This window comes from Pantherophis guttatus, chromosome 11 (assembly GCF_059756535.1).
Source record: "Pantherophis guttatus breed Tessera chromosome 11, ASM5975653v1, whole genome shotgun sequence".
In the NCBI taxonomy this organism is placed as follows: domain Eukaryota; kingdom Metazoa; phylum Chordata; class Lepidosauria; order Squamata; family Colubridae; genus Pantherophis; species Pantherophis guttatus.
In genome coordinates, this window is record NC_142073.1 from 15,112,964 (window position 1) to 15,133,286 (window position 20,323).

The 20,323-nt window shown below is 38.0% G+C and overlaps 1 protein-coding gene across 14 annotated transcripts in view; it reads left to right on the plus strand.

Moving 5' to 3' along the window:
• CDH8 (cadherin 8) overlaps nucleotides 1-20,323 on the plus strand; it is a 256,394-nt gene that overhangs the window by 162,345 nt on the left and 73,726 nt on the right. For all 14 annotated transcript variants that reach the window (XM_087877214.1, XM_087877207.1, XM_087877209.1 and 11 more), the window contains 2 exons: nucleotides 7,471-7,658; nucleotides 12,407-12,660. In XM_087877214.1, coding sequence (XP_087733340.1) covers nucleotides 7,471-7,658; nucleotides 12,407-12,660 — 442 coding nt within the window. The remainder of the gene's footprint in view (nucleotides 1-7,470; nucleotides 7,659-12,406; nucleotides 12,661-20,323) is intronic.

Sequence of the window (20,323 nt, forward strand, 5' to 3'; positions counted from 1 at the left end):
TTTTTTTTTTGCCATAGTTGTTAAGTGAATCACTGCAGTTGTTAAATTAGTAACATATAGTTGTTAAGTGAATCTGGCTTCCTCAAAAAAGTGATCACAGGACCTTGAATGAAATGTCGTAAGTCAAAGTCTACCGGTACAGCATTTTATTTATTTATTTATTGGTTTGATTTATATGCCGCCCTTCTCCGGAGACTCAGGGCGGCTTACAATGCGTTAAGCAATAGCCTTCATACTTTTATATATACCTGCTTAGTAGGGATTTCGCCCCCCCCCCCAAGTGGTGTTCTTTTTAATACAAAGTCAGCTTATTGCCCCCACAATCCGGGTCCTCATTTTACCTACCTCGAAAGGGTGGAAGGCTGAGTCAACCTTGAGCCTGGTGAGATTCGAACTTGCAGTAATTGCAGGCAGCTGGTGCTACTTAACAGCACTTTAGTCTGCTGTGCCACTGCTTTTGAAGCAAGTTGATGCAGAACCATATGTAACTTAATGTAATGAATAATATTGTGCAGTTACCTAATAAAGTAGACTCTGAAGCTATAACCAACCATTTTGGGAACTCTATAAAACCTTAGGCTGAATGAATGTGTGCAAAGCTCACAATTTTGGGATTGGCTTCCAGATTGGGTTGATCTGGTTATGAACTGTATCTGCAGATCCAGTTTTCTGAAAGCAGATTTTCTTGAACAGGTGTACGGGATGTTCTGTTCCTGAAATAATGAATTTTCCACATCTCTAGTGAGAGAGAAAAAAAATAGATATTCCATATATAAAAATTTACTGATATATTTCCTGTGGCCTATACATCAAATAAAGAGGAACATTTCTCATATACCTGTCACTGCTGAAAACATGGTCAATACCATGTGCTAAATTATTTTTTGGGAAGTCTTGATCAGTACATGTGGCTGTTATTAGATTGGTTCTAAAGAGATCATCTAGTGTCTTACAGGATTTATCTGGCAGGTGGAATTCTAACAGAATAAGAGAGTTGAAAGGGACTTTCTAGTCCAGTCCGTCGCGTGCCAAAAGTGTGGGGAGTGGGGGGGGTGTCACATGCACACATGCCCACACCCAAAATTCAGTGCACCCCACCCTGCACGCATGCACACACTGCGCTACCCCGACTTTTGGCCCATGATGGCACAGTGGGCCCATTAGGCCCATTTTTCTCTCTCCCCAGGCTCCAGAGGCTTTCTAGGAGCCTGTGGAGGGGGAAAACAGCCTCTCCCCCCCCCCTCGGAGGCCCTCTGGAGGCCGGATAACGTCTGTTTCCTGACTTCCGGTAGGTCCAGAAGGCCTGAAAATCAGCTGGCTGGCGCGCGCATGCATGCTGGAGCTGAGGTAAGGAAAACACTCATGTGCCTACTGATATGGCTCTGTGTGCCACCTGTGGCACGTGTGCCATAAGTTCGCCATCATGGTTCTGATCAAGCAGGAGACCTTATACCCGGGGTGAAATGCACCAGTTCGGGCAAACCGGTAGTGGTAAAAACTACCAGTTTGGGTGAACTGTAGTTAAAAAAGCTACTGGTTCAGATGAACCAGTATTTCCGACAATCAGCTGTGCCACACAATTTATATTCACTAGAAAGCAGAAAATTCTGCTTTCTAGCAAAGCTAAATCATGCACCACAGCTGTTTCCCCCCTGCAGTTCTACTTACCTTCCCAAGCCTCCTTTTTCCACATGTGCATTTGAAGTGTGCATTTGGTATGTACTGTGTATGCGTCGGCAGCGAATTGGTGACAATCCACGGAGGATTTCACCGCTGCTTATACCATTCCAGACAAGTGGCTGTCGAGAGGTTTCTTAAAAGCCTCCAATGATGGAGCACCCACAATTTCTGAAGGCAAGCTGTTCCACTGGTTAATTGTTTTCACTGTCAGGAAATTTCTCCTTAGTTCTAGGTTGCTTCTCTCCTTGATTAGTTTCCACCCATTGCATCTTGTCCTACCTTCAGGTGCTTTGGAGAATAGCTTGACTTCCTCTTCTTTGTGGCAGCCCCTGAGATATTGGAACACTGCTATCACGTCATGCCAGTCCTTCTTTTCACTAGACTAGACAGAGCCAATTCCTGCAATCTTTTAGCCTCCAGCTTTCTGTTGCTTCTTGAAATAAGCTCAGAGAAGATAATTTTGAACTCGTTTTCTATTCAGATTGTATCCACAATTATATCTCAGACCATTTCATCATCTTGATTAGGAGTATAAACTGTGTCCAGTACTGGCATCTTAAATGGAATCTCTGATCCAACTGAGCATATCCTTAAACTATGGAATTTTTAAAAAAGTGAACAAAAAATGAGGATGAGTTGTGGCATGTATTTTTGAATATATTAAGGAAATGCCTGAGTATACAATAGAACCCATCTGAAAAATGTCCTGCAATAACCTTTTATTATAATTCCATGCCTTGTTTATATGCTATGAATTATTTTAGTGGTTGCCAGTGAGATTCCCATCTATGTTTCAACCTTGGAAACACTAAGAAAGAATATAGTACATAATTAACTGCTGTTCTGTTTTTGTAGCCCATGATGCATTATTTTAGGCAATAAGCATAAGATATAATGCGCACAGAATCTGAATGTACGGAACAAAGAAATCAATTCTATCTTAAGGCTACAAATGAACATTTGCAGTGTATGGTTTTATTTTCATCTATATATTTATTTTTACAGGAAGGCTCTTGAATCATCACAAATGGTGATTTTCAAGGATATGTATGAAGCAGAGTATTTGTTTTTGCTCCTATTGGCAGAGTGAAAAGTTGCATGCAGCTTTTTTTCCTCATTTCCTTCCTAGCGACAGGCAAAATGCTGGTTTGAATAACCGTTTAATCTCTACCAACCTCTTTGAGTTTCCCAAACCAAAGCTTGCCACATTAATCTGGTACTTACAGTCTGAATTTTATGCCAGTAATACTATAATAGAGCAGGATATAAAATATATTTATTAAATTTATTTAGCATTTTTATAAGGTGGCCTGACTCTCTGTAGCAAATTTACAACAACGAGAAAAGAAATTCATGGACATTCATAAGAAATAAAAGTAGCACCTTTAGAAATACACAGTTTTCTCACTGGGACTCCATTTCTCCATGTAATCCTTGGAGAATACCCAGGTTTTAAAGGCCCATTGGAAGTTTAATTTCAATGACTTTTGGCTAGAAGAAATACATTTTTTTATTATATTAAGTATGTCTGTGTGGTATCGCCTTTTCCATGCTAGTTAGGCAGGTATGCAGTCATTTCCCAGAATTCTCAGCAGAGGTTGTGTGGAAGATGTGAATTCTGGAAGTTTAGTGTCACATATCTGCAGAGGTGAAGTTCAGCAGGTTCTGACCAGTTCTGGAGAACCAGTAGCAGAAATTTTGAGTAGTTCGGAGAACCGGTAAATACCACCTCTGACTGGCCATGCCCCCATCTATTCTCTGCCTCCCGAGTCCCAGCTGATCGGGAGGAAATGGGGATTTTGCAGTAACCTTCCCCTGGAGTGGGGAGGGAATGGGGATTTTACAGTATCCTTCAACTGGAGTGGGGTGGGAATGGAGATTTTACAGTATCCTTCCTCTACCATGCCCACCAAGCCAAGCCACGCCCACCAAGCCACACCCACAAAACCGGTAGTAAAAAAATTGGAATCCCACCACTGCATATCTGTAATGTAATGTACTTGAGAGAAGATTAGCATATGTTAAAGAGTGGTGAGTGATCCACTATAGCTCAGGTTGGCAAATCTGTTGGGCCAAGGAGACTATTTGTAATGTTGAAAATACGTCATGGTTGCTCTCATAAAAATAGCTGCCACTAAGCAGCTTAGCCATGTCCAACATGCTTGTCATGGTAGATGTGAGCAATCATAAAGCATCCATGCACCAAAAGGGAAACTGACACTCATCCTCTAAGGATGTTCCTTATCACCCAGAATATATTTCATTTCATTTCATCTTAGCTTAGCTTAGCTTACTTTTTCTTATTTTTCTGGGCATCTGGATATACCTTCAACAACCACTGGGGTATTGCCATCCTCTATTTTCTAACAATGCCTATCAAATAACTTTTACATTTCCAGCATTGACTAAAGGATTCATACTTCCTGTTTGTCCAGCAAGAAGTTGGTCCACCAACCAATTCAGGAGAGAAATGTCATTATCAACATTTAGCTTCCAGCCACAAGAAAGGAAATTTTCACTCATGTTTTCTGGCTCCAGAGTAGGTTTTTTATTCTCTCCAAGTCTGCAGATCCCCAGTAGCATTATTTTCTAACCCTAATAGAGTCTATTTTTCCTTTAGTGATAAGTAGCAAACTCCCTAACCTTAACCCAAAAATGGAGTTGCTATCTCCTAAGGTTAGGTATTCTGGTGCCTATTTTGACTTCCACTCATCATCAGCTACAGTCCAGTGGTAAAATATTCAAAACATCTGGAAGGCATCAAGTTGCCTACCACTGTTCTAATCAATAGATTTCAAAATATTTCAGTAAATCTCCTTTGGATGGTTGGATTCTGTCAACAGAATGAAAGAATTTATTAATAGAGACTCTTTTTTAAAAAAGCATTTTAGCATTCTTCTTGGCCAAGAAGAGACTTATTAATATTTTTAAACTAAATGGGCTTCTTAGTACATACCATGTTTTCCCGAAAATAAGACCCTGTCTTATTTTTTTTTGAACCTCGAAATAAGTGCTTGGCCTTATTTTCGAGGAGGTCTTATTATTTTGGGGCACGTGGAGCAAGACAGGGCTCCTCTTGCCGTCTTACCTGATTTCCAGCTCTGTCTCCCTAACCCTAACCAGAGGAAATGGTGGAGACCGGCTGTGCATGTATTTAAATATTTTCGGGAAGGGCTTATTTTCAGGGGGGACTTATTTTAGCGCATGCGCTTAAAAGCCCAATTGAGTTTATTATCCGGGGAGGTCTTATTTTCGGGGAAACAGGGTATATTTTATAACTGTTCTGAGATATACTGTGGATGATAATCTGTGCAAATAGTTATGGCAATTATGTTATGACACCAGCAAATTCTTCCTGTGAAAGCAACCAAAAAATAAGAAGATGAGGTCCTGGTATTTCTATTTAAGACTGCCTGACTCATCGGGTATGCATGAATTGTATCTGATTGGTTTCAGAGATAGGTAGTTCCTGAAACGGATAATTTCACCTCTTACCCAGAGCTGAAACAAGTGAATTACGAAGAAGCATGCATAATTAGGCCATCTGTAGACATGTTCAGGAGACAGAGATTACCCATGCTTTGCCAGCTTCCAGATCATTACTAAAAGTCAGAGATGTCATTAGAATGAACAATTTCATTCTTTCTCTAAGTAATGAGAAACTGATAGGTGATGTAAAATACTCTGTTGGAGACCAGTTGAAGCAGGTAAGAAATATTTCCCTGTGTTTTGAATTAGGAGTGTGTGAAACCATTAGCATGCTCTGCCAGGCCTAGTTTAATGAAAAGGTCTTGGAGGAAACTTCTGCAATTCTCAGTTTTAATGTTCTTTAAAAGTTTAAAAGGAATCTTAATCTCCTTCTTTTTTTTTTTTAATGTTTGACTTATCTCAGACAATTTGAAACAATCATGGATATTTTACAGTGATGTGATAAACAGTGTGATATGTTATTTAATAAATCATAAACTTCTATTAGTGATTATGTTTCTGAAAGTTGCTAAAAATGGGAAGAAATGGGAGGACTTATGGTAATTGTGATGGTGCCTATGAATGATTGATGGCTTTATTATTATTGATTTTATTACATTTAGCATGGATGTTTTGTTGTATTGCTGTTGGTTCAAAATGCTTGATTCGATGTGGTAGATATAAACTGAATGAACGAATGACTGACTAAAATAATAAAGAGGGTAAACAAAGGATACATTCTAATTAAAACAGTCGGTTGGAAGAAGCAAATTCCAGCTAATACAATAGTCCATTGTTCTATTTCACATTTATACTCTCTTCCTTTGATATTTTGCCAAACGTCTCCAAATAGATACAACTTTCCAGATCTTATTCATCTACTTGGCAATACTTGCTCTCTCTACTCAGCTCTATAATTAAACATTAATTAATTTGCAGCAATTAGTACGCCAATATATAAGTTCCCCACTGTTCTTTTGCTGTGATACCATGGAGGGGGGAAACTGATATGTTGCTTTTCTGCCCAGTTATATAGGAAAGCTTATGAATTAAGATTCTTAGCAAGGTTGGAGTTCTATGGTCCTATGGGAAAATCCCTTGTCTGGAACATTAGAACTGGAACTCTTGCAGAGTTTGGCATCAAGAGTATAATAGATCCAGACTATTATAGATTAAGAGTTTGGGGCAGTGTGAAGACTGAAGGGCATCCCCTTCTATGCCCATCAGGTCTGGTCAACCCAGAGATTTCATATATTATAATGTCTTTTGACTATCTCTGCATTTCCATGAATCACTAAAAGAATGCTCTGAGCTTCTGCATAGCCAACCCCACCTCCCCATATTTCATTACCATGTCTCCCCAAAAATAAGCCCTCCCCAAAAAATAAACCCTCCCCTGAAAATAAGCCTTCCCCAAAAATATTTAAAGGCATGCACAGCCAGTTCCCACCATTTCCTCTGGTTAGGGTTAGGGAGACAGAGCTGGAAATCGGGTAAGACGGCAAGAGGAGCCCTGTCTTGCTCCATGCGCCCCAAAATAATAAGACCTCCCCAAAAATAAGGCCAAGCGCTTATTTCAGGGTTCAAAAAATATAAGACAGGGTCTTATTTTCGGGGAAACACAGTAGAATGCTTAATGCCCCCAATACTTGAGTCACCAGAATGTATTTCTGAAATCAATAGCATAAAACAGAGAATTCTTCTAGAAATGCCCCACTAAAATATGCTATATTTAAATGAGGATTTGCCTTAACTTCATTTTAAATGTATTTTTTTCCAATTATACCTTGGTTTTACACCATTCTTTGAAACCTGCTTTGACGTTTCCTACTTTTTTGTTTCAACTGAACATGTTAAAAGCACCAAACCATGTTTCTGTCATCCATGCCATAATGGAATTGACTTTGGTGCGCCATACAATTTAAAAATAAAAGAAATGTGTGCTAGATTTCTTTTGTATCCTTAGCAGCTGATCTATAAATAAGCAGACAGTTTTCAAAACATCTGGAAAGTTGTGTGTTTTCCTTTTCCTTTTCATTTTGTTGCTGAAAATAGCTGAATGTTTTGCATTAGCAGTATCTGTTATAAGTGGGCTAGCAAAATGAATCATTCTTAGACCTAGTTATTTGTCATCCTGTTGCAGAGTGTACTGTATATGATGTGACATATAGCCCAAGAAAGCTGTAAAAATATGACTACATTCTAAACTGCCAAATTTAAGAAATAGAAAACAGAAAGAAAATAGGTGATGTAATAAGTTTTACTTCAGGTTGTTGGACTATGGTTGTTCTTTTCATCTCTCTTACTCTCTCTTTCTCTCAGGTTTGTATCATTTCACAGTTTTGGAAGACATTGCTGTCGGCGATGCGATAGGAAGGGTTAAAGCGAATGACCTGGACATCGGTGAGAATGCGAAGTCATCCTATGACATTATTGAAGGAGATGGAATGGATATCTTTGAGATCACCTCTGACTCTCAGAGTCAGGAAGGCATTATTAGATTAAGAAAGGTAAATGGCATGGGAAATGGAAGAAATGTTGGTTTGTGGATCCTGGCAATAAGCAAAGTAGTTCTTAAAACAGAGGTGCACAATTTTGGGTGGGGACCAGAGAAGATATGGACCACCAGCTCAAGAAATATATTTGATTTCATAGCTACCATGGTTGATATCAAAAAGACTAGGCAGCAGGATGTGACCGGTTTAATAGATTTCTTGGAAGATCACCCAGAAATCTAAGAAAGATAAATTGAGTTGAGAAGTCAAAAATACAACCCAGAAGAGAATAATGAAAAACCATTTTGGAAAGTATTTAATAAGGCTGTTTCATTCATTCAGATCTCGGATGTCTTCTGCTTGTGTTCCCTTTATTTTTTTGAGCAGTATATTTTACCTAATATGTTCTTGACAAATAAAATAAAATAAAAATCTGAACAACAATATACTCTTTTCTAATACAGACTGTGTTCTATGGTCATTATGTTTAATTGGTATTTTCTGTATCTGGTATTCTGACCTAGGCTTCCTTAGAAATTAAACAGCACAAACGTAGTCCCAGCAAACCTCTTTAATTCATATGACTGTAAATTACTTTTGTTAAGGATATTGTTGTGTTAACAACCAGCAGAGCATAGAGCTATATAAACTTGTTGTATTTCTGAGAAAATAAGTTCCTTCTCATGCAGCTCTTGGAAAATTCTGTTCATGGATTCCAAATGAACCATCATATCTTCTCCTTTAAGAAGATGTTGTTTAAACAATTTCCATGTGAGATATATATGAGCACCCACACTATCACAAACATATAAACTCTTCAACTTGGTCCAACACCTAGCCGCAGAATCTTCGCCACGAATGTGGACAAGCTGCTGGTCACTCAGTGTCAGTCCAATTATACAAAGAGCTCATTCATTATCTCGGTTAAACTTGGCTAATTTCATTGCATCTTCATCATCATCAGGATTCCATGCTGTTACATCCGGTGGATTATTAACTACGTCCCACAGTCCATCTCTATGCTGGGCAAGAGGTTATACATTTGTACCCAGGTGACACACTGTTTAATGGAAGATGGATTGTTTGTATAAAAATAAAATATATTTTTTTTACATATATATATATATAAAAAATTAAATATTTTCTCCAGCCTTTAAATGTTGCCTTTCTCTGCTTTATATCAGAAGCTACTATTTACTTCTTCTATAGATTCACGGAGAGTGACTATTCTAGAGATTTTAAGTTTCAGCTGTGTTCAGCACTCATTAGTAGATCCTGGTTGCAATCAAGCACATAGTTTTCACTTAACACACACCATAATAGATGCATATCTGTTATTGTTTTAATTTCAAATATGCTTTAAATAATAATAACTTTGTGCATTTGGAGCACTAAGCTGACAAACGCTTTGGACTGGTATGATTTATTGCTGCTGAATTTGCAACGGTTCAAATGATACCGTTGTGTGATTGGCAAATTGTGTATATGCTGATTTCCAGCAACCTATTCATCGGTACAAAGATGTAGTAATTTCTGAGTTGGCAGAGAGGCAAGTGCTTGTCATGTTTACTAAAAATGGCAAAGTTACATTAGAACTAGATTCAAAAACTCTGCTGATTTTTAAAAAAAGATACGAAAATATGAATATATACTTAAGAGACTTTGTGAAAGAGTTCTGGAATTTTTATTTGTGCTCTTGATATTTGCATTGCAGATTTAAGCTTCTCTATGTTTCTTTTCTCCTTCTCTTTGTTCCATTCTATGGGACATTGTGATGCAAATTTATATATCTTTCAAAAGCTTGACAAATTTGTACATTTGAAATGTTAATCATTGTGAGGCATCAAAGGGTTGGGTTGTGAATCCGCACATGCCAATGTTCTTGAAGTTGCGGTAGATATTAATCTTAGATGGTCATAAAATTTGTGATGTCTTATAACTCTTATTATTATTTCTTATCTGCATGTTTCAAATATTTATGAGCAAAACCAATCAGAAGTGCTTCTCTCCAAGGCCTATAGAAATGATTGGCAAATTGCGAATATGAATATCCAATCACTCTTGCTCTATAGAGATGCTGGGAATTTGAGAGTTTTTCTTTTCTTTTTCTTGGCACTTCTGATACAAAGATCATTTTGCATATAGCATGTACAATTGACTTAATTGCACATCAACTTATGTATCCAGTTATTGTACGAGGGCTGTTTCTCTCATAGTACTGTCTTTTGGAATCCTTATGCAAATAATAATAATAATAATAATAATAATAATAATAATAAGGACCGACCGGTTCCCTCACACAGAGAGGGCCTCCTCAGGGTGCCGTCGGCCAGGCAGTGCCGGCTGGCGACCCCCAAGGGGAGAGCCTTCTCTGTGGCAGCGCCTGCCCTCTGGAATGACCTGCCCCCTGAGATACGCACAATATCAGACTTTTCGTCGGGCCCTGAAGACACACTTGTTCCATCTAGCTGGGCTGGCTTGATCCCACCCTCTTAGTTTTTAATCGAATTTTGGTTTTAATTGGGTTGTTTTAAATTCGGGCCAAAATTATTTAATTGTTTTTTAAAATGTTTTTAAATTTTATATGCTATGTTTTATCCTGGCTGTACACCGCCCTGAGTCCCGCAGGAGAAGGGCGGTATAGAAATATAATTAATTAATTAATTAATTAATTAATTAAATAAATAAATAAATAAATAAATAAATAAATATAGTAATAATTCTTTATTAAATAAGAATTTTACAAAACACATCAAGAAACTGCAGCTTCCTGCAATAACACCAGCGCAACTGCAAAAAACTGTGCTACTTGGAACATCGTACATCTTAAGAAGGTACTTGGCTGATACCTAGGACGATGGCAGCAACCCGTATCAACCATTAGCACCAGTCAATGGTATTTGTGATGGATTTTTGAATGTTCAGTTGACTGAGTTTCATGTTTAATGAATAAAAGAGATAATAATAATAATACCCTTTGGCACTGGCAAAATCACCATCCGTCAATTACAAAGGGCAACTTTATTTGGAACAGTTTAGCCCCATCAAACAATATCTGTCTACCCCAGGTCCTTATGAAGTTGATAGGTAGATGAGAATGCCAAGTCCAATCTAAACATCTGGCTGACTGTATGACCAATAATAATAATAATGAATAGATACCTGTACTCTAGTGTTTCGGGAGCAAATGTGAAGAGACAGAATAACTCACTAATATAATCATATTTATTCAGATCTTCAGTGCATTTATGCACTTAACAACTCTTCTCTTCAAAGTAACTCTCTAAAACCTGTAATTCTAATAAGAAGGCTTAAAACATCTATGAAAACAAATGATCACGTTGCTTAAATCTCTAAAGCTGTGCTCCATCAGTTTCTCAATAATTAAAAACTATATTCACCTTCTTAATTCTTTGAGCTTCAGCTTAACAGCCAGATAATTTCCTTGCAAGTTGTGCTCTCAATGACCAGCTCTAAAGTCGCATTAAACCAATAGTGGGGTCTCTTTAAGTCAGGAGAAAAGAACATGGACCATGTTTAAATGGGGACTTTAAATGTAATTTTGAAACTCACTTATGCCATGAAGACAAAATTGTTCTCTTTTTTTCTCAGAGGTTTATTGTTGTTTTTACTCGTAACTGTTTTTCCTGTTACATGTACTGTTACCCTGTTTCCCCTAAAATAAGACATCCCCTGATAATAAGCCCAATAAGCTTATAATAAGATAATAAGCTTTTGAGCACATGCACTAAAATAAGCCCCTCTGAAAATCAGCCCTCCCCCAAAATATTTAAACACATGCGCATCTGGTTCCCACCATTTCCTCTGGTTTCCTCCATGCACCCCAAGATAATAAGACCTCCCTGAAAATAAGGTCAAGCGCTTATTTCGGGGTTCAAAAAATATAAGACAGGGTTTTATTTTTGGGGAAACATGGGTATGTTCTTGCCTTTTTTGAATTGGAGTTATTATGATTTGAATCTGAATGTAGTTGGCCTCTCAGACATGAATGTTTCTATTTTTGCTAATACTAATGTGTTAAATTCCAAGCAAAACTAAATGTCTGTTGCACCACCTTGAAAACTTTTCCATTCCTCCAATGCTGCTTTGTTTAACTGTACCAGAAAGTTAAGCTTCAAGAGAGATATTGTAAAAGTCTCTTGATAGTTATAATACACAACTATTCTTATAAACTTCAGTTAAATGGATACCACAATGTTCCTCTCCCCATATAACTAGATCTCAATTGTTCTGACTTGTTTGATCTTAATCAAAGAACAATACCTTCAGTCTGGAGTTTTTTTTCCCCACACATTTCTGCAAACAATAGAATTCTTCTGCCACATGAAACTTGTTCATTTCTCTCTCTTTGCTCCTTAACTACAGTGAACAGAATGACAATTAGCTGAGTTATTAATATGCAATGTAGGTCATTAGCAGTAAAAAAAAAAAACTTTCCATAGCAAAAGAAAAAGAGAAAGAGAAAAAAATCCAAGTGAGAAACCTTTATATGTGTTATTGTTTTCTTTTAAAAAAAATAATAATAAATGGAGATTGCAAATCTCCAATTTGGTGGGGTTTCACTAAGGCTTACCAAATAAATGAGACATTAATAAACACTCGTGAAATTGGCAGCCACAAGAAAAGAAAGGGAAAAGGTCAAGAAATGGAAGAGAAGCAGATGTATCGTCACTGCATTGTCTTGTTCTTGCTGTTGTGATCATCTAGAAAAAAAAAGCTTTTGTGTTTCTCATTCTTAACAGCCCTTGGATTTTGAGACCAAAAATTCATATACGCTGAAGGTAGAAGCAAGCAATATGTATATTGATCCACGTTTCATCAGCATGGGACCCTTCAAAGATACGGCAACATTAAAAATTGTAGTGGAAGATGCTGATGAACCCCCAGTCTTTTCATCACCAACGTATCTACTGGAAGTGCATGAAAATGCTGCAATTAACTCCGTGATTGGTCAGGTGACCGCCCATGATCCAGATGGATCTTCAAGCTCTATAAGGTACTCCTGCTTTAAAACAATTCTTCCTGTTGAACAATAACAATAGCAATAGCTTAGACTTATATACCTAATATATCTAATAGCTTAGACTTATATACTATCTTACAGTGCTTTACAGCCCTCTCTAAGCGGTTTTACAGAGTCAGCCTCTTGCCCCCAACAATCTGGGTCCTCATTTTACCCACCTCGGAAGGATGGAAAGCTGAGTCAACCTTGAGCCTGGTGAGATTTGAAATGCTAAATTGCAGGCAACCGGCAGGCAGCAGAAGCCGCCTGCAGTACTGCACTCTAACCACTGCGCCACTGTGGCTCAAAGGGCTCCATAGTGCATGATACCTGATGTACCATCTCCAATCTCCAGTTCTGTTTGATGCCCCCCCCCAAAAAGAAAATTTAGGCATTAAATTTAGTCAGATCATTTTTCCACCTAAGTAAAGTCAACTCTGTCCACGGTTTTCCAGATTTTCAAATAAGAGGAATCTTTTCTTTGTCTGACCTAGAAATATTGGTTCCTCAATTAGTAAACTTCTACATACTATGCCACTAAGCTAGTGGGCACATTTACAAATAAAATAGACATGTATAGTCCTATGATCTTTATTTTCCAACTGTACTACTGTTAGAAAATGCAGCTACTGTAATTCATTTGTGAGAGGTGGTTGTTGTTTTTTTTCCATTAGAAATAATGTAAATGATATCTGGTAGGTCTTTTATTGTATTGTTCTTTTGGTCATATGGTGAACTGCTAAGAAACTTTTGACTGCAAGAAATAATAAGTCTAACGAAACAAATACACCCACGCGTATGCTTTGATATAAAAATGATTCTGGAGGCTGGTGTTTTCCTTTGCAGCAGGCTAGCTTAAATGTTAAATATAATTAAAAGAACATTTGTATATTTTATTTTTTTTTAAAAAGTGATTTAAAAGCGGGCACTGTATTGAAGATCCACCTACTCCATTTTTCTCTCTTCCTCTTCCTCCTTATCCAAAAAAATTATATATAATGGCTATCAAGTGCATCTAATCCAAGAACATTTTCTGGTTTAAGGAAATATATGCCACAGATTGAATTTGCTGGTCTTCAAGGTGCTTTAAAAAAAAATTTATCTACGTAAACATTCAGGCTGATCAGAAAATGTCGTGAGGAAAAGTTCTTAAATCCATCACCTTTAGGCACTTCTTCATTTTTAATTGCTTTGGAAATGTTTCTTTGCCTCATGAGTGCAGGCCTACACCAAATTCTTTGAAGCCGCCATCTGTGCAATAGGATTATACAAGGCTGGTGGTTAATCAGATAAGAAATTTCAAGTTATTAAGTCACAAGAGGAAAAAAATTGGAGGCAGAAATTCCTGACTGGTTATTGAAAGTATATATCTTTCTGTGCCAATAACCCTATTTAAGCCTTGTGAGCATTTCCTGCCCCATAAAATCCACCACGTGTGATGGCATTTCACATGTTTTAATTAAAATGTAGAAAACTAGCATGTGTATCTGTCTCCCCTTTCTCATCTGGATTCTTTCTGATATGCATACTGATTCAGCCTTTCTAATGTTTATGATGCTTATAGCCTGCGTTTCTTTAGTTGTGTATTTTTTAAAAAAAATGTCTGTTTGCGGATCTGTGGTCTCTGAGCAAGCCAATGCTTTAATTTCAGTTCTGTCAAGCGCAAAAAATCGGGAGCCAGGGTTGATTCCAAAATGAACTATCTGTAAACAAGACTCTGAACTACTAACAGTCAAGGTAAATGGTTGGTAGAATTCCTACTGGAATTCAAATGGGGCTGAACCAGGGGTGAAATGCTCCCGGTTCGGACTGGATCGCCCGATCCGGTAGCGATGGAGATGGGTGGTTCAGAGAACCAGTAGCAAAAATCCCTGCCCCCCCCCATTGCCCAGCTGAGCCGTACAATCATCAGAGGCTTTTTTTTTTTTAAAGCATTTTTTCTACAATCTCTTTGACCAAAAAAATGCTTTTAAAAGTAAAAAACAAAAGCCTCTGATGATCGTGCGGCTCAGCTGGGATCGTCAAAGGCTTTTAAAAGCATTTTTTCTACAACCTCTTCAGCCCATTTTTATAGAAAAAATGTTTTTAAAGGGAAAAAAAGCCTCTGCCGATCAGGCAAGTCTGCTGGGATCATCAGAGGCTTTAAAAGCATTTTTTTTACAACCTCTTCAGCCGAAGAGGTTGTAGAAAAAATGGTTTTAAAAGTAAAAAAAAAAAAAAAAAAAGTTGGCCATGCCCACTCAGTCATATTACCCCACCACCACCACCAAGCCACGCCCACAGAACCGGTAGTAACAACTTTTACATTTCACCACTGGGGCTGAATTTAGCTCTCTTGTGGATGCAAAGTGACTCTAAACTGATGAAGTGCTTGACCCCTCCTCCTCCTTCAGGCTCTGCCTGTTCATCTGCTACAAATTCATTTTTAATTAATAGGTTCCTTAAAGCAGTGAGGTCTTTCCCCAGGCTCAATCTCAGAATCTCTTTAGGGATGAGAGAGATTGTGCTTGTGCAAGATCCAAAACACATGTTCCAAATGATTTTTTTGAAGCATACACAGTCCTATTATAGACTCCTATATTATTAAGTAGAGCAGAATTTTGGGATTGTTGACTTTTAGCACAGACTTTGGCATTCCATATATTTCATGACAAATGATAAGGATACTATTTTCAGATATAGTGTTTATTTATTTATTTATTTATTGGTTCAATTTATATGCCGTCCTTCTCCGGAGACTTAGGGTGGCTTACAATGCATTAAGCAATAGCCTTCGTACTTTTGTATATACCTGCTTAGTAGGGCTTTCGACCCCCCCTAAGTGGTGTTCTTTTTTATACAAAGTTAACTTATTGCCCCCACAATCCGGGTCCTCCTTTTACCTACCTCGAAAGGATGGAAGGCTGAGTCAACCTTGAGTTTGGTGGGATTTGAACTTGCAGTAATTACAGGCAGCTGATGCTACTTAACAGCACTTTAGTCTGCTGTGCCACCAAGGCTCTTGGTGTTGTTTTCTTTAGCATGGCAAGAATATTTTTCCTGGATAATTTAGCTGTTCTGTAGCCTTCATTAATATTGTTAAATCGTCACCAATGACTCTTCATGATTTTCAAAGTACTATCAAGGGACATGATGAGAGTGGGTAGCACAGCTGGATGAGTGAGCTAAAGAACTGTGATCAGGAGAATGAATGGAAAGGGGAAACAGATTATACAGAAATCAATATCCGTATGCAACTTTCCTTCTAAAGAGATTTTACATGAAACATATCATAATGTGTAGTTATGTAAATCTACCTATTGTAAGTCATCTCTCTTTCATAAACCTTTTAGCAGACAAATCTAGACATGTGTCATTTTTCCCTTTTCCCCCCTTTCTTAGCAGAATATGCTGCAATAAAATAGAAATGATTGTCATAGACAATTGAAACACAGATGATTCAAGTTCAAGAACTGATTTACTGAGAACTTTGTATTGTTCGTTTTATTTTATAAATTAAACCATAGCTAGATATCTTTCCATCTGCTCCTGGCTCAGTATGCTTATTATATAATTTAAAATAATATTTAACAAATTGATTTATTACCTTCTCCATTGTTGAAACACATCTGTTGCCATCCTAAATAGAAATAAGAATGATGATGATCTAACTCTATCCAGAATCAATTATCACTGAGCAATTATTAGCAGATCAAAGGAAGTTCATTACCAGAAATAAATTATTCAGGGATACACAACTGAAGGAGATTCCATTTTTTTTTTTTTTTTTTTGCTAAAAGTGGAAGATCCAATACAGTAGTAGAACATTTGAAGGAACAACAAGTATAAATATAGAGGAAACAGCTGATATGAACTACATAAATGATAACTTAGAAGAAGTAATAACAACAGAATCAGTACAGGCCAGCAATGCGGCAAACTATAAACTGACCTCCAGACAAGATGAATTAAAAAAGAAAAATGTGTTATGTGCAGAACTAACAATAGACGCGGTGGCTCAGTGGCTAAGATGCTGAGCTTGTCGATCGAAAGGTTGACAGTTCAGCGGTTCGAATCCCTAGTGCAACGTAATGGGGTGAGCTCCCATTACTTGTCCCAGCTTCTGCCAACCTAGCAGTTCGAAAGTGCATAAAAAATGCAAGTAGAAAAATAGGGACCACCTTTGAAAGTTTGAAAGTTTATTAGATTTCTATACCGCCCTTCTCCCAGGGTACTCAGGGCAGTGTACAGCCATATGAAAACACATAAATTTATAAAATTTAAAACCAATTAAAATCAAATATATAAAATTTGGCCCTCAAATTAAAACACACATACGCCCATTTAAAATTCATATTAGGCCAGTCCGGCTTGCTGAAACAGAAGGGTCTTAAGGGCGCGGTGAAAAGTACGCAGGTCGGGGCTAAGACAAAGCTCTAGTGGCAGCTCATTCCAAAGGGCTGGTGCCCCCACAGAGAAGGCTCTCCCCCTGGGTGTCGCCAGTCGGCATTGTTTGGCCGACGGCACCCTGAGGAGCCCGTCTCTGTGGGAGCATATTGGCCAGTGGGAGGTTGTTGATGGCAGAAGGCGGTCTCGTATGTACCCTGGTCCTAAGCCATGGAGCACTTTAAAGGTGGTGACCAACACCTTGAATCGCACTCGGAAGACCAACGGGAGCCAGTGCAGCTCGCGCAGGAGGGGTGTTACTTGGGTGCGCTGAGTCTCACCCATAACCACCCGCGCGGCCACATTCTGGACCAGCTGGAGCCTCTGAGTGCTCTTTAAGGGGAGCCCCATGTAGAGAGTGTTGCAGTAGTCCAGGCATGACGTGACAAGTGCATGAGTGACTGTGTGCAGGGCATCCCGGTCCAGAAAGGGACGCAACTGGTGCATCAGGCGAACCCGATAGAAAGCTCCCCTGGCCACGGCCGTCATGTGATCTTCCAAAGACAGCCGTGCATCCAGGAGAACACTCAAGTTGTGAGCCCTCTCTGAGGGTCTCACCCCCAATAGTCAGCGATGGCGCCAGCTGACTATACCAGGATGGGAAGGTAACAGCGTTCCGTGCGCCTTTGGCATTTAGTCTGCTGGCCACATGACCATGGAGACATCTTCGGACAGTGCTGGCTCTTCAGTTTTGAAACGGAGATGAGCACCGCGCCTAGAGTCAGGAACGACTAGCTCATATGTGAGAGAGGAACCTTTACCTTACCTTTACCTTTACAAATAGAAAGACTGCCTGCAATGAAAGTTGTGTCCAAAAACAACCCGACATTTATAATGGATGTTAATAAGATGCTTGCAAGGATTAACATCTATTGAACAGACTAATCGGCTTGCCTTCAATACAACAATAATGGGAACTGAAATTCAAAAACTAAAAGCAAAGTTATATTCAATCCCAAAGTGGAAGATCAGACTGGAGACCAAGGTAAAGAAATTAAGGTCAGATGCGAATAATTTAAAGAAGGTGAAAGAGAAAAATATATATATAGACTGTGTGCTCAACACAAGTCTAATTAAAAGAAAATAATTGGCTCAGCACCAGAAAAATTGAAGAAGCTTTGGAAATCATAAAGCAACTAATAACAGCAATAACTTGGAAAATTGAATGCTGTGAGGCACAAATCATCCAACTGAACTAAAATCAGCTATTTCAGTGAAACCAGAGGCAATTGTACCAACCTATTTGGTTCATTACCACATAGTTGGATCATCAGAAGTTTGGAAACAACTGGTGTCAATGAAAACATTAAACTGGAAGCAGTCGAAGAAAGAATTGATGGTTGGAAAAATAAGCCCTTTATTAGTCCTTATCAACACTAGGTAAGGCATCTGCCTGGTGATTCATTACCACCCTTATTATTTGTAATTGCTTTTGCTGTGATCCTACCTTCTGAAAGAATCAAACGTTGAAAGAAAACAAATGTTGGCTATCCAATAGCAACAATACAAATAAAATCTCACATTTGCTTTATATCTATAATCGGAAGCTGTTTGGAAAAATCTAAAACTGAAATCCAGTCATTGACAAGCACCGTGAGAATTTTCAGCACAGATACAGCAATGGAATTTGGCCTAGAGAAATTTGCTACAGTAGCAATAAATTGGTACAAAATCACAAACAGTAATGGAATTGAAATGCCGTATAACCAAACCATCAGGCGCCATCAGGACGAAACCTCCAATCATCTGCACATTTCATAGTTGGATAATATCAAGCACGGACAAGTCAAAAATGTGATTAGCTGAGAATATCATCTTTTGAGTACATTCAAGAGTGAGAAAATTGCTAAAGACAAAAACGAATGTCAGAAATAACATCCAAGCTGGGCCATATCCATGAAACAAAACAGTGCTGGAATTATTAACTGGACACAAGCTGAAGGGGACTGTTTGGACTGAAAAACAAAACAAACCAAAAAACCTGATGACTATTCACTATGCATTATATCCCTGTAGTGATACTGATTATAAGTTTATAAGTGCCCCACAGAAATGGAGGCAGAGGTTTATTTCAAGATAAATTGTCTAAGAATTTCACATTGTTGTGTGCATCATCATCATCATCATCATAAAGACTTGAAAGATGGAATCTAAACATCTGGCTGACTGTGTGAATGACATTATTGTTATTATTATTATTATTATTATTATTATTATTATTATTATTATTATTATTATTATTATTATTATTATTATTATTATTTGGCTTAAGATCAAGAAAGAAATGGGAGGTTTAATACTCGCTGCTCAAGAACAAACACTACAAACTAATGCCATGAAAGCGAAGATAGAAAAATCCACCGACAATCCAAACTGCAGACTTTGCAACAACAAAGTCGAAACTGTTTCACATTTAATATGTGAATGCAGCAAAATCGCACAAACTGATTACAAAGCTAGACATGACCGAGTTGCTAAATTAATCCATTGGTCATTATGTAAAAAATACGACTTACCTACGACTTATCCAAAAAGTCATGGGAACATAAAGTGGAAAAAGTTATAGAAAATGAGAAGGTGAAGATCTTGTGGGACTTTCGAATACAGACGGATCATCACTTGGAACACAACACGCCAGATATCACAGTTGTCGAAAACCGAAATGTACAATTTATTGACATTGCGGTACCAGGAGATGCCAGAGTCAAAGAAAAAGAACTGGAAAAAATCACGAAATATCGCGACCTGGCCATTGAAACTACAGGATTATGGATGAAACATGTAACAGTGATACCCATTGTCATAGGGGCACTTGGTACCATGTCCATGACTTTATAAGATACATCAACAAATTGCAGCTTCCTGCAATAACACCAGCGGAACTGCAAAAATCTGCGCTACTCAGAACATCGTACATCTTAAGAAGGTACTTGGTTGATACCTAGGACGCTGGCAGCAATCCATATCAACCATTAGCACCAGTCAATGGTATTTATGATGCATTTTTGAATGTTCAGTTGACTGAGTTTCATGTTTAATGAATAAAGTATACAATAATAATAGTTTACTCTTATTCTTTTTTGCAATTACTAAACCAGCATCTTCTCTAGTTTACTACCTTTTTCAAAATATTTTTTTTAATTGGCAAACTTCATCTTCACAACACGTTGGTCCGATTTCATCCATTAAGTCTAGTTGTTTACTAAATGTTTCCAGCTTTTCGTTTAAATCC